Source organism: Cervus canadensis, chromosome 7, assembly GCF_019320065.1.
Source record: "Cervus canadensis isolate Bull #8, Minnesota chromosome 7, ASM1932006v1, whole genome shotgun sequence".
Classification (NCBI taxonomy): domain Eukaryota; kingdom Metazoa; phylum Chordata; class Mammalia; order Artiodactyla; family Cervidae; genus Cervus; species Cervus canadensis.
In genome coordinates, this window is record NC_057392.1 from 22,682,169 (window position 1) to 22,696,437 (window position 14,269).

Genomic DNA, 14,269 nt, shown 5'->3' on the forward strand with positions numbered 1-14,269 from the left:
TCGCTTCAGTCATGTCCGACTCTGTGCGACCCCATGGACAGCAGCCCATCAGGCTCCTCTGTCCACAGGATTCTCTAGGCAAGAATACTGGAGTGGGTTTTCAAGGCAGAGCCCTAGAAGCCCCAGGTTCTCTGGGGACAGGGAATAGAGTTTTCAGGGCAGAGTCAGCCTCATCCCTTGGGGTTGGGATGGGGGGCAGGTGGAATCACTGGGCCTTGGGTGCTGGGTCAGGACCCTCTCCGAGGACACGTGCTGCCACGCCACCTCTGGTGCATGGTGATGGCCACATGCCCGTCACTGTCAAGACCACAGGCAGGAGCCAAGGCTCCCTGAGTTCCAAGGGGCCATCCTGGGCTCCGAATGGGGGATGAGGGAGGGTAGGGTCTCGTCCGTCCCTCCAGGTATGGGGGGTTCAGGGTCAGGAGACCCCCACCGCATGAGCTGCTCAGAAGAAAACGGCCCTGGAGGGGCCTGGAGCTTCTTCTTGTCCAAGATGGAGTCCCTGATGGTTTCTTCTTAACTTTTGTAAAATCTCATCTTACAACCAAATGTGTGTAAACCTGACAGCGTGCGGGCCACACGTGTCACTGAATAACGGAGCTGCTTCCCACTCTTACCAGGGCGCGTCCCTGGGACCCAGGCTCCCCGAGGCTCCTCCAGTCACTTCTCCACCCTTGGCCGGAGTCGGCAACGAGGAGGATTTAAGAACTGAGGAAGTAGAGGAGTCAACCACGGTGTCTTCGTTAGGAGGTAAAGCCTGCCGAGGTGGCGCGTATGTGTGTTAGTGGTGAGTGCGTGTTCGCGGCTGTGTGTGTTCATAGCGTGTGTTCCTGGTGTGTGTACATTCCTGGTATGTGCACGTTAGTGGTGTGTGTGTTACTGGTCTATGCATGTCCCTGGTGTGTGCATGGGCAGGCAGTATGTGGGCCCATGTGCGTGGCAGGTGAGGGGCTCCCATCTGTCGCATGGATGCCCCACTGTTGGGGGCTCTGCACCCACCCCGCCCCGTTGCTGCCCCACGGACGTGGTGTTTCCTGCTTTCCTGGGGGTTACAGGACCATCCCAAGGGTGCTACCACTCCCAAGCCTGGGGGCAGGGGGCTCACCGGGAGAACGCAGGAGCTGGTTTTGAGGGGGGGGCAAAGGTGCCTCTGACTGGACCTCTGGGAAGGTGGGCAGCATTTGGGCCCAGAGGGTGGTCAGGCCCGGGCGCTTGGGACACACTGGGAAGTGGACCGTGGGCTCATGCACAGCCGCCCGTCACGGGGTGACAGGCGCCCACGGAGTGAGTTCTTATGGCAGGGCCGGGGGCTCCCTCACCGTCTCAGGGGGAGGTTTGTCCTGTACCGTGCCCATGGCTGCCTTCCCTCCGGGGAGACTGGCTTCCTCTCACTCAGGGAGCTGTCAGGATCCCACTCCCACCGTGTTCCTCTGGCCCTGGCCCAGCCCTGTCGGGGGGGGGGGGTCCTTCTCCTGCTCTGACTCCCCTCCTGCCTCCTCGTCTGTTTGGGGGCCTCGTGTGATGACTGGGTTCCACCCCGATGACCCAGGACACACTCCCCACCTTAACGTCAGCTCCTTAGTTACCAACATCTCCCAAGTCCCTCACCGCGGTGCCCAGGTCAGTGTCTGATGGGTAACCGGGGTCTTAGGGAGACACCTGTAGAGCTGTGTTTGCAGCACTTAGTAGGTTTAGAAAATTGTATAGATTTTTTTTTTATTTTGGAGAAAAGCATTTATCACTTTTAAAAATTACTGAAATATTACATGTTTGATGCAGCCAACTTAGAAGCAGGAAAGAACAGACGAGAGAATTGACCACTGTGCCCAGGTCCCACTGTTCATACCCCATGTTTGGGGCACGTGTGCTTGTTACATTTGTCACAGAGCCAGTTAGGGTACTGCCAGAGCCCCAGCATCGCGAGTGAGGTACATGTCCCACCCCCGTTTTGCCATGCTCTGCTGCCTAGGGCCCCAGTCAGGGCCGTCCCAGACCCCTTGATAGCGCCATGATGGGTCTGGCTTTATTTTTTGGTTTGCCTTTGCTTTGAAGTATAATCAACATATCATAAACTGCACATTTTTTTTATTTTATTGAAGTAGAGTTGATGTACATCATTGGGTTAATTTTGGGTATACAGCACAGTGATTCAGTTATCCGTGTACATTTATTCATTCTTTGTCAGATTCTTTTCTCATATAGGTTATCACAGAATGTTGAGTGGAGTTCCCTGTGCTATACAGTAGGTCCTTGTTAGTTATCTATTCTATACGTAGTAGTGTGTGAAGTTGCACATATTTGAAACACACAATTTGAGACGTTTCAACCTACTTGTCCACCCCTGAAACCATCGCCCCAGGCAAGGCATGAAAGCTCTGTCAGCCCCTTTGCAGGCCCCCCACTCCACACCCCCATTCCCAGGCAGCCACGGACCTGCTCTGTCGCTGCAGATGTTGGCACTTCTTAGAATTTTACTTAAAGGGAATCCAGGACTTTGTCTGATCCATTTACTCAGCATCAGTGTTCTGAGAGTCACCATCTTGTGGCCAAGTAGAGTTTCTCTGGGTAGGTGGGCACTTGGGGTTGCTACAGAAAGGTGGCCGTGGGGTTTGTGTGCAGGGTCCGTGGCCACATGCTTCCATTTGCCATGGGTCAGCACCTGGGTGGAGTGGAAGGAGTGTATGTCACAGGGAACTGCCACGCACTGCCATGGCAGCTGCCCCAGGTAACCGCCCTGGGGTGTGGGTCCCCACCAGTGCCTGGCACCTTGGCCCTTTTGCTGTACCCGTCCCAACAGTGGTGTGGCCATGTCTCCCTGGCTTTAGTTTGCATCCTGCTGATGATGGGCACTGTGGGGCATCTTCTTGTGGGCGCACCTGCAGTTCCTGTGTCTTCCTCTGTGAGGAATCTCTCCCAAACTCACGCCTTCATTTTACTGGGCACAGCGCTCCTGAGAGTTCATGTACTCTGGACATGCCTCCTCCGCTGGAGGGTCTCTCAGTCCAGGGCTCACCTTCTCATTTTGTTAAGTGACTTAGAAGAGCGCGAGCTTGTAACTTTGATGAGATTAGATGTATATGTTTGTTCTTTTCTTTATTTTTTGCCCCATCTCTTGGTTTGTGGGGCTTCCCCAGTGGCACAGTGGATTCCTGCAGGGCAGGAATCGCAGGAGACGTAGGATCGATCCCTGGGTCAGGAAGATTCCCTGGAGGAGGAAATTGCAACCCACTCCAGTATTCTTTTCTGGAGAATTTCATGGACAGGGGAGCTTGATGGGCTACAGTCCATAGGGTCGCAAAGAGTCGGACACGACTGAAGTGACTTAACATGCACGCCTGGCTCGTGGGATCTTAGTTCCCTGACCAGGGACTGACCATGCACCCCTGCAGTGGAAGGGCGAGTTCTAACCACTGGACATCCAGGGAAGCCCCCGGATCAGTCTCTCTTTATGGGTCTCAGTGTTGGAGTCATGTCTGAGAGGCTGGCACAATTTTAGATTTTCGCTTGGGGCTGTGACCCATGGATGCGGCTCTATAGGTGGCTCCAGCATGTTTGCTGGAAGGACCGTCTCCCCGGGTCTGCATCACCCTGGGGCCTTTGCTGAGCACAACTGTGTGCGTGCGTGCGCGTTTCTGGACTCTGCTCCGTAGGGACCCTGTCTCAGCGTCTCCACAGTCATTTCACATGGGGCTGACCACTTTAGGATAAGCCTGGCCCAGGTGGTGTGGATCCTCCAGCCTTGCTCTTCCTTCACGAACCCACTTCGGTGTTCTGTGGGCTTCATACTTTGTATGAATTTTAGATCCTCACTGACAGTGCAGGTCGGTGTGGGGCTGGGCCTGGACGTCAAGCTAATGTCCAGTTTTCTGACCCCGCACTCGGGGATCTGTCTCCTTTGGCTTATTTAGGTCTTTACTTTCTCTGAGCGATGTTTTGCCGCTTTTAAATGTTTTCTAAGGCCGGGATTTTAATTTTGCCTGAAACCATGCTGACACTAGTAGAGACCTGGGAGGGTTCCCCCCTAGGCCATCTCGGGCAGTGTGGGGGCCCTCTAGTGGTCAACTGGTGACTTGGTGAGTCCCAGGGGGTGGGGTGGAGTTGGTTGGGGTGATGGGGCCCTCACTGGGTGGCTCCCTTACTGAGCAAGGCAAACCCAGAAGTGGCTGCAGGTGGGCACAGGGGTCATGGGCACAGAGATCATGACCCCAGTTCTTCTGGGAAGGGCACAGATGACCCTCAGCGCTGTGGGACCTTGGAAAGGCAAGCCGTTCCTGAGTGGGCCGGTCCATGGTCAGCTCAGGGGCCCCAGGTCCCATCCAGCTCCAGGCTCAGCATCCAGCTCTGTCAGGACGTGATCAGGACCCAGTGAGGGCAGACCCTCAGGAGGCAGGACGTCAGAGTGCAGCTTGAATCCTATTTTCTAACTGACTCTGTGATGCAGACACATCGGGTGACGGCTTTAGGGGAACAGCCTTAAAGGTCACCCCAAAAGTGCTGTCCATCACAAAGCGGGGGGCACCATCCTGTACCCAGTGGAGAGGAACCGCAGACGGGCGGGGAGATGAGCAGGCTGAGGTGTCGGGGTCGGGCATCCACGCCGTGGGCGTCCACACGGAGAATGTCCATGCTGCGGGCGTCCCTGCCACGGGTGCTCACTCCACACCCACTCTTCTGTGTATTTTGGTGGGTTCTTGGGCCGAGGCTGGATCTGACCAGATCTGGCCTGTGGGCAGACCCCCGATAGGTCCTGGGATGCCCACCATCACCATCTCCCCAAAGAAGCCGCAAGGACATGACTGGGCCCGTGGAGACCTGGGTTAGGTCACCGCACAGAACAGTGCTGACTTCCCACATGTGGGTCAGGTTCTCAGAGTCCCTCGCTCCCCGGAGATGCCTGGCGCTCAGGGGAGGAGGGTCGTGGGGGTGCCACCAACCCTCAGATGGTTCCATCTGGAGAAGAGTGTATCCTCGGGGAACCCGGCCGGGGCTGCGCGCCAGGTGGGCGGGCAGCCCTGGAGAGGGTCTGACGGCCACCTCTGCCTCCCTCAGCTCAGACCCTCCCCAGCTTGGGCACGGTCAGCATGTGGGACAAGAGTGTTTGGAGCCCTGGGAGCAGCATGGAAGAGGTGAGGCGTCCTTGACCCAGAACCACAGGGCCCCCAGCGCAGCCAGTGCCCCTGACCTGTTCCCAGGGACCCTGATCCCTGGGGTCCTGCTCCTTGGGACCCCGCTCCCTGGGGTCCTACTCCCTGGGGACCCTGGTGGAGCTCTTGGCTCCCGCCTGCCCTCTGTGTCCCATCTTGTACCCGCACTCGGGGTCTCCAGCAGTACTGGGCATCCACGGCTGGGGAGGCCCCCAGTCAGAGCTTGTGGGCAGGGTGGGTGATGACTGGCAGACCTCTGCTGGTGACCGCCCCACCGTGGCAGCTCCCCATGTGTGTCCACAAGCATGTCCAGTCTGCATGTCCCCTTGCCTGTCCACTGTGCCTGTCTGTGCCCTCTGGGTGACCTGGGCCACGCCAGGGATGCAGGTGAGTGTGTGTGCACCTCCCCTCCCAGCCTGTACCCTCTTCTCTTTGTCCTCAGCGAGGCCTGAAGGGGCAGAAGGGAGAGCCCGGCGCTCAGGGCCCCCCCGGCCCCATCGGCCCCCAGGGTCCTGCAGGCCCAGCCATAGAGAGCCACGAGGGACAGCCTGTTTCCGGACCACAGGGACCCCCTGGGCCCCCGGGACCCCCGGGGAAGGACGGCACCCCTGGAAGGGATGGTGAGCCCGTGAGTACCATCTCCCCTTTGTCTAGCTGGGGGTGGGGCTTGGGCGGGTCGGGGCGGGGGTGGCGCTGGGTCCTGGACCCAGACTGCGGCTTCCTTCCCTGGGTGGAGCGGGAGGGTGGCTGGCGCAGGGGTGGGGCCAGGGGGTGTGGGTGCAGTGCCCTGGATAGACGGAAAATTCCCAGCCCCGTGGGAGTCAGCACACTGGGGGTTGGTTGGGGGCCTGGAGTCCATTTCCATGTTCAGCTCAGGGTAGGGTCAGGGCTGTAATTTTCTGTCACTAATGGTTCTCTCCTGCCTTCCAGGGTGATCCTGGCGAAGACGGGAAGCCCGTAAGTTGCCTTTTCGTTCAGAACCTGTGTTATCTGTGATGCTTGCAGGAGGCCTTCGGCTCTCCACTTCCCCACCCCTGGGATTCTTTGAACTCAACCTACTGGAGAGATTTCAAAATATTTTGAAAATGAAACTTACCTTTTGTTAACAAAATGTAAGTTTACCTGTTGATAGAAAAACATAAAGTTAAGCCGGTGGATTGAGATGTGTAGACTACTAGGAACAAAGAAAAGGAAAGAAATGAAAGGTAAAGCTTCCGATTCTAGAGGAAAAGACAGATGACAGAGGAGCAGCCTGAGTGTGGGTGGGGGGCACGGCACGTGGAGAAAACGAGGCACGCTCGCAGCAGGAACAGCAGGCTCATCAACCTGCTCATGGGTCAGAGTTTGTTTGGATTTTAAAAATGATCGAATGCTATTTCCAAGAAGCAAAGTAAAATGACTCATGAAGTTTCAGATAAAGATTTAGGGAACAACAGACCAGCGAACGGTGATGAGGAGGCCTGGGGAGGCTCGTGGGATTAAGTGAGACTCAGCCTTTAGAGAGACTCAGGAGGGACAGGGCGGGGGGACGTCCTGCAGGAGCCTCTTCCCACCTGAGACCAGAGCTCGGCTCAGTCGTGGCGGGGGCCTCGGCAGAGAGGGATGCGTGTGTGCGTGTGCGTGTGTATGTGTGTGTGGAATCCAGGGTCCAGTGACTGGACTAGCTAGCTCCCGGATCAGGGTGCATTGGGCCTCGCATCAGAAGAGCCCTGGTCGTGGACACTCAGTCACACTGAGGGCAATTTAGGGTGCTCGACCTCGGCCCACTCACCCGGGCCGTGCACACGTGGCTCTCCTGTCCTCGGTGCCCCCACAGCACACACGTGATGGACAGGGTGCCGCCCTCCAGCCTGGCGTGCACGGGACACTGCGGTCACCTCTGTGGGGCGCCGCTCCCCGGAGGGGCTCACATCTCCGAGGCCGGTGGTGCCCACTGCAGCCCCCATGACGTCCCCACCACCCCGGGGACCCGACCCCGTCTGCTCTGCACTGCTGTGTGGGCACACAGCCACGTGTCGGTGGTGGCTCGGCCGGGGACAAGGCACAAGGCCTTCTCCTGACCGAGCCGCCTGGCCTCTGTCTTCCAGGGGGACACTGGGCCACAGGGCTTCCCAGGAACCCCAGGAGACGTGGGCCCTAAGGGCGAGAAGGTGAGTGGTAACCAGGATGGGTGTGGGGGGGGGCGTGAGCTGTTCTCCACCCTGATCCTATGTGGGGCCATGCACTCTGGTATAACTGGGTCTTCTGTTCACAGGGGGATCCTGGAATCGGACCGAGGGGACCCCCAGGACCCCAGGGGCCCCCGGGGCCCCCAGGGCCCTCCTTCAAACCCGACAGGCTGGTGAGTCCTGCTTCTCCCACTTCAGGGTCAGCCCTGTCCCAGCAGAGGGGCCTCCCACCCACCTGCAGACCTCGGCTTCCTGAGGCCATACACACCGCTCAGTCCAGACCCGGCCTCCCCGGGGCGTCCAGGCCCGGAGACTCAGCTCCTGCCCCCGTGGGGCTCGTTATGCAGTGGGGCTGGGGGCCAGCAGGAAAGTCCTGCATGGCTCAGGGAAGCCCAGCGCTGGCCAGGCTGCCGCCTCACCAGTGACTGGAGGTGGGCAGCCTGGGCTCCTTCTGACCCGGTCTCTCTCCTCAGACCTTTATCGACATGGAGGGCTCCGGTTTTGGAGGCGACCTGGAGAGCCTCCGCGTGAGTATCCCTTGGCCATGGTGACCGCGACTCGCTGTCCCCAGGCGCCAGGGGAGCCTGTGGTGCGGTGTGAGGCCTGGCGGGGCACCCTGCAGCCAGTGCTGTGTGCAGTGACCATGCTCTGTTATTCCATGTCCAGGGCCCTCGCGGCTTCCCTGGCCCCCCGGGGCCCCCTGGCGTCCCAGGCCTGCCGGGAGAGCCAGGCCGCTTCGGGATGAACAGCTCGGATGTCCCTGGACCCGCAGGCCTGCCCGGCGTGCCTGGAAGGGATGGGCTGCCTGGGCTTCCGGGGCCCCCGGTAAGCCTGCCTCCTCTCGCCCGCCCTTGTTCACGTCCAGGCCTGCGTGGGACAGTCAATGTGGGCGCACGGCCCCTTCAGCAGCTCTCTACTCCCCACCCCCCACATCCTCCTGGGGGGTCCTCTCTCTGGGCTCCTCTGGGTGGGAGGGGCCCGACTGGGCAGCCCGGTGGTTCTGGGTGCCGAGCTGCAGGTGACTGTACGCAAGGCCGCTCACCTCCCTGGCCACACGCAGGTCAGCTGGCCTGGCAGAGGCCGTTTCCAGGGGTTACTCTCATGGGGCAGGAGTGGGCCCTGCTGCCTGGAGAACAGGGGGCCCAGAGGGGCCCATGTTTGGCCGACTGGCTATACACAGGGTCCTCAGGATTCCTCTGCCCCAGCTCGCAGCACAGGACACCCTGCACCGTGGCCAGGCGGGTGCCCGGGGGTGTTGCTGTTGAGGCTGGGTCACAGGAGCCAGGTGTGTGCAGCCTGATTGTCACCAGAAACATGCTCAGGACAGAGTTCACAGTGTCTTGTGGTTGTCCTGCAGAAGGCCTGAGGACCTTTGGCCAGGAGTCCGCAAGCAGCCCAACCTCAGCCCCTGAGGCGTCCCCCTCCCTGTGGGGCTGGCCGCCCTGCTTGTCCCCCACAATTTGACTGACAGTTCAAATTAAACTAAAAATGTGGAAGAAATAGATAAAAACCTGATCAAAGTTATTCAAGTGCCCTCAACTGTGCTCCGTAGGCGGGTCTCCCGAGAGCATGGCCAGGAGCGTCTTGGGTGTTGTCCAGGAAACCTGTGGACGTGCAGATGGTCATCTGCCGACCCATGAATTATTTTCAGTGACTGAATTCCATCTGCCCACACTCTGCTCCTCTCTCGCCAGGGACCCCCAGGTACTCCAGGAAAAGACGGACAACCAGGACTGACTGGACAGAAAGGCAGCCTTGTAAGTCCCTCCCCCAGCGCCTGGGGTGCTGACCTAGCTCCATAGCATGTGGGTGTTTGGATGGCAATGCCCCAGGTCACCAGGGAGGAGAAATGCTGCACGGCGGGGAGACCATGGGCGGTAGGACTTCAGTCCACCTGGGAGCTGTGGTCATCACAGCCTGACAGCCGGGGAGCCCTGGGTTCTCTCGCTGGCTGAGAACCGGCTGCTGGGGCTCCTGTAAAAACCCGGGCCCTTGTTCATGTTATGTATTCATGGCAGTGATTGGCCTAAAGGTTTTGAAGAATATTGATGCTTTCCTTGGTTTGAACATTTTATTTCAAGTTTGTATTTTGGTTGCATTAGTAACAGAGAAACTTAAAGGCTGCACAAACCTGTAGCTGGGCCTGTGGTTTCCACGTGGCTTTGGGGGGTGGATCTGGGGAGGAGCCGACACAGTCATATGGAGATGACGCTCCCCACGATCCTTCCTGAGAACCCGGCTATCTGAGGCTCAGCAGAGGAGCCGGTGTTAGGGAAACCCTCTGTGCTCAGAGTTCTGCAGCTACTGAGCTAGAAGGCCTCTCCTCCTGGGTGTGTGTGGGGGAGGGGGCAGTGTTCACCACTGGGCAGCGAGGTCACCTCTGCCCTTCCACGACTGAGCCTCCCCCGGAGGCTCCATTCCCACCTGAAATGGGGGGACAATGGCAGGAAGAGCCAGGGTTGCGCAAGGGAAACGAGGAGACCCTGGAAGTTTTAGAGAAAGGCGGTGGGCTGGGATGAAGCTCCTGGTCCGACTGTGGAGTAACTGCTCTCTCCTGCAGGGTGAGGCGGGCGCCCCAGGACCCAAGGTACAGATGAAGCCTGGTGCTGCTGTTCTACCTGAGCGGGATGGACCCGGGCAAGGGTGTGGGTTGGGGGCACGGCGGCTGGGAGAGTCAACCCCCAGGCACTGATCGTGGGGTCCAGCTCTGAACCGCCCGGCAGCATGTGCCACGTTTGTCCTACAAGACCGTTTCTACCCAAGCTCTAGTCTGGGGATGACGTGAGAGCAGATGTGCTCAGGAGCTGGTAACCCAGCCAAACCCACAAGATGGGGGGCTGCAGGGAGGAGGGGGACTGAGGGGGTGGGAGAGGAGCTGCAGGGGGAGGGTTTGCAGGGGGGATGGGGCCTGTGGGGGGAGGAGCTGCAGGGGGGAGGGGGCTGCTGCTGGGACCCCAGTGTGTCCAGAGCAGGTCCCGAGTGCTCTCATACACAGCTGGTCCCGGGGGCTCCACACCCCCATGGCCACATCTGTGCCCCCCTCCCCGAGGCCCCAGCCCATCCATGAGCTGGACCAGTGGGCACTGACCTGAAGCCTCCCCAGGTGTGAGCACCTGTCCCCAGGATGCTGCTTAGGTGGTGAAGCTCCAGGCCCGTCCGTGGGGAGCAGGGGAGGATGGCGGTGGGATTGGGAAGTGATTAGACAGATGGTTAGAAAGAGCCTGGAATGGGTTTCAAAATGGAAATGCAGGTGTGTAAACACACACACACACATGCGTGCACAGGTACAGGCTTCAGCAATAACCAGGAAAAGCTGGTGAGGTTTCCAGGGAGGGAAAAGGCACAGCCGGGGGTGAAATTCAGCAGAGGTGAGGTCAGGTCCACTGTAGCTGAGACCCCAGGCCCTAGAATTAGACGCTCGGGTTTGGGGGCCACTCGGACTTGAGAGCACACTCGGGCGAGCATCCAGAGCAAGATGCAGGAGCTCCAGTGGCTGCCCCCCCGGCCTCCCCCTGTGGTAGCAGGGTCCCACCCCCCTGCCTGCTCCTTCTAGTGGAGCTTCTCCTTCTCGCATGCTGAGCTCCGAGGGCCTGGAGGAGTGTCCTAGGCACCGTCTGGGACTCTCATTCGGCAGTGGTTCCATGTTAAGTGGACAGGGTCTCGTAGGGTCAGCACAAAGGTGCCATGGGATTTGCGCAGCCCCTGCTGGGCTCTGACTTTTCAGAGTAAAACATAGGCAGGATGACGCCGGGGCACCCAGAATGCTGGGTTGCCTGGGGTTTAGCAACACTTGGAACTGAGGGTGACAACATTCTCCACCTGCACAGGGCAGCAAGGGAGACCCTGGCCCCATCGGCGCTCCTGGGGAGCACGGCCTGGCAGGAGCCCCTGGACCCGCAGGCCCGCCAGGGCCACCTGGTCCCCCCGGGCCCCCAGGCCCAGGATTCGCCGCGGGATTTGTGAGTACCCGCTGCTCCTGGCTCCGCATGCCGTCGGACACCCACACTGACCGTCACTGCTGGGGCCACAGCGGCGCCGCCCCTATCTGGGCTTGTCTCGGCTGGGCGGGGGGGGCAGAGTCTTCACAGGGGAGCCCTTGGCCGTGTCGCCCAGGACGGGCGGGTCGGCCTCGGAGTGTGGAATGGGGGGACATTTATAGCCCAGTGTGTCTGGGGTCCTGGGACACCACCCAGCAGGAGCCCTACAACAGGTGACCCCCGCCCTGAGAACCCACCCTCTCCGGGGGCTGGGCCCAGGTCCCTTCCTGTGAGAAGAACACCCTGTATTCTCCTCCAGGACGACATGGAAGGCTCTGGGAACGTCTTCTGGTCAACAGCCCGAGGTGCTGACGGGCTGCAGGTAAGCGCCGGAGCTGGGCTTGGTCAGCTTGGGGATGGGACTTCCTGGGGGCAGGGCGTCCCTGGGACTGGCCTCTGGTGGGCACCAGGAGCAGCCCTGTGAGGGGCGGCGAGCTGCCTGCGTCCAGGACACTGTCCACCTCAGGCCGCCGGGGAGGGAGTTAAGTCTCCAGCGTGAGAAGTGCCACTGGTGGTGGCGCTGAATGCCCACATGGCAGGCTGGGCCCTAGAGATGGTTCTTCCTAGAAACTCCCACCCACGTCTCCTTACGGCTCTAACTTTGTGGCACATTTTTGACCTGAGCAAAACTTTCATTAAAACAAGATGGGGCCAGTCCTATGCTGTTCCACCTCGTCGTGCCATCAATGTGTGCACTGGTCAGGATCAGGTCCAGCTGAGAGCCTGGTGTCCAGAGATAACCAGGGCCTAGACCAGATGGACGTGCAAGGGGCTCGTCCAGGGCACAGGACACCTGGGATGGGCAGAGGAGGGGCTCCCTTCCCTCAGGAGCCTAAGGGGCCAACACAGACCCCACTGGAGATGCTTAGGGGGCCTGGAGCCTGTGTCCAGCTGGGCCCTTGGAGTCTCAGCTCAGCGAGGGGGTGGCGGATCAGGCCTCCTGCACTGGGCACCACAGCTTGAGGGTCCTCACTTGGACAGAAGTTAACTGGGAATAGAGCAGTGTTGCCCTTTAAGTTGGTACCTTCTCCTTTATGCGGCAGAGAGGCTTAGTTTGGGGCAGTAGTGGTTGGCTGCCTTGGCATCAGGTGAAATGTGAGGTGACCAGGCAGGGTCGAAGGGGCTGGGGTCCCCTCTTTAGGTCCAGGGACAGAGCTGCAGTGCCCTTTGACCCCGGAGGGGTCTGTGGGCTGTTCCACGGCCTCAGTGATGGAGACCCTCGAGTGAGGTTGAAACAGCCAGTCGGATAGCAGCTTTGTTTCTCGTTAATAAAGTGCAAGTCTCTTTGTGTTGGGGGGACTCAATGCTCATCATCTGCAGGGCACCACGAGGTACCAAGGACAGACCACTTCTGGGAGTATGGGGGTGTGCAGGTCCCTGTTGACACATGCCGTTTTCCTCCATGTTTGTTAAAAGTCATGAGCACAGGAGGGGCTGGTTTTCTTATGGGGAAAGGCTGTACCCTCAGGGGCAGGAGCAGCCCTGACTGGGCCCTGTTCCTTCTCTGCCCCCCACAGGGACCGCCTGGAACGCCCGGAGTCAAGGTCAGTGAGAGATCTGTTAGCCTGGGGGTGCTCGCTGCTGCCAGGAGCCACTGCTCAGTGGCCTGGAGTTCCTCGTGGGGGATTTGCAAAATACAAGAAAATCTAATGGGGAAGAGGTGCCCAGGGCTGGGGTGGGGGGCGGTGGCCCTGCCATCTTTCTGACTGCGGGAATCCAGACCCTTGGCTCCACATGTCCGAGGTCTGTGCTGATGGAGGGGAGAGGGAGTGGGGCTCTGTTGGTACCCATGGCAGTGGGTGGTGCTGGACAGAACTTGGCTGCTTCTCTCGGTCATCCTCACTTGGCTCTGCCCCCTCTCTCTGTCCCTGGAGGACAATGGCCTCCCACCCCCAGCATACAAGCCTTCCCGGCTGTGCAGGGTCCACTGAGTGTCAGCTCCTACCCGCCACCCAGTCCCTTGGAGCATTCTGCTTTGATTTGCAAGCCTTTGGGACAGTTCAAAGAATTGCTTTTTAAGGAGGGTGCAATTCTTACCTTTCTAAAGCTGTGATAGTCCCCTGAGTGTGGCTGCTCCTCAGAGGGGCGCAGTGGCCTGGCTTGCCGCACCATCCAGGCTGGGATTCCGTGTGTGGGGGGCACGGGGTCCCAGCCCTCAGATCTGAGCTGGGGCTGTGGTCTGGGACCACCTGAGTGGTTCCCTGGAGGAGGGGTGGATGCTGCCCAGCAGGTGGGCAGTGTTCGCAACCCCACAAAACCCTTTGTCCACTTCAGGGGGATCCTGGAGCCGTGGGGCCACCAGGGAGCAAGGTAAGAACGTTTCCTCAGGATCAGGAAATCCACAGTGAGCAGCCCTGGTCTGGGGACAGGGAGGGGCCCCCAGGCTGAGGTCAGGGCTTGGCTGGTCCACACCAGGCGCAGCATTGTTCTCCTACCACCCCCATCCCCACCCCCTTCAGGTTCCCCAGGTTTTCCCTCCCATCCCAGCTCTGCTGTAGAGGCCTCTGACCCCTGCCCCCATGGTGCCCCCAAGGAGGCTGATCAAGTTGAATCACCCCTAGAAACCACGGCCTGGCCAGCTCCCAGACACCGTGCCTCCCAGACACCGTGCCTCCCAGAAACCATGTCCACCGGGCCCTGGCTGACATGTATGCTGTCCTTGTGTCCCTGCAGGGAGAAGTTGGAGCAGATGGAGCACCTGGGCTCCCCGGCCTCCCGGGCGGAGAGGGTGCAGCTGGACCCCAGGTAAGTGATTGCCCAGGGCATCAGGGCCGACACCCCCAAGGTCACCACACAGGGATGAGAGCTGGCACCCCAGCGCATATCTCAGTGTCCCCACGGGGACCAGAGACCCCAGCTCCGTGGGACGTGAGTTGGGAGTCCAGGCTGCCAGAGGGGTTTCCTGCATAGCTAACACCCC

At 59.8% G+C, this 14,269-nt stretch overlaps 1 protein-coding gene across 7 annotated transcripts in view; it reads left to right on the forward strand.

Annotated features, from left to right (window-relative positions):
- Nucleotides 1-14,269, forward strand: part of COL18A1 (collagen type XVIII alpha 1 chain) — a 96,367-nt gene that overhangs the window by 68,148 nt on the left and 13,950 nt on the right. For all 7 annotated transcript variants that reach the window (XM_043474599.1, XM_043474600.1, XM_043474593.1 and 4 more), the window contains 15 exons: nt 621-750; nt 5,050-5,126; nt 5,587-5,772; nt 6,075-6,101; nt 7,232-7,294; nt 7,399-7,485; nt 7,786-7,839; nt 7,979-8,137; nt 9,007-9,069; nt 9,873-9,899; nt 11,140-11,271; nt 11,609-11,671; nt 12,867-12,893; nt 13,624-13,659; nt 14,023-14,094. In XM_043474599.1, coding sequence (XP_043330534.1) covers nt 621-750; nt 5,050-5,126; nt 5,587-5,772; nt 6,075-6,101; nt 7,232-7,294; nt 7,399-7,485; nt 7,786-7,839; nt 7,979-8,137; nt 9,007-9,069; nt 9,873-9,899; nt 11,140-11,271; nt 11,609-11,671; nt 12,867-12,893; nt 13,624-13,659; nt 14,023-14,094 — 1,203 coding nt within the window. The remainder of the gene's footprint in view (nt 1-620; nt 751-5,049; nt 5,127-5,586; nt 5,773-6,074; nt 6,102-7,231; nt 7,295-7,398; nt 7,486-7,785; nt 7,840-7,978; nt 8,138-9,006; nt 9,070-9,872; nt 9,900-11,139; nt 11,272-11,608; nt 11,672-12,866; nt 12,894-13,623; nt 13,660-14,022; nt 14,095-14,269) is intronic.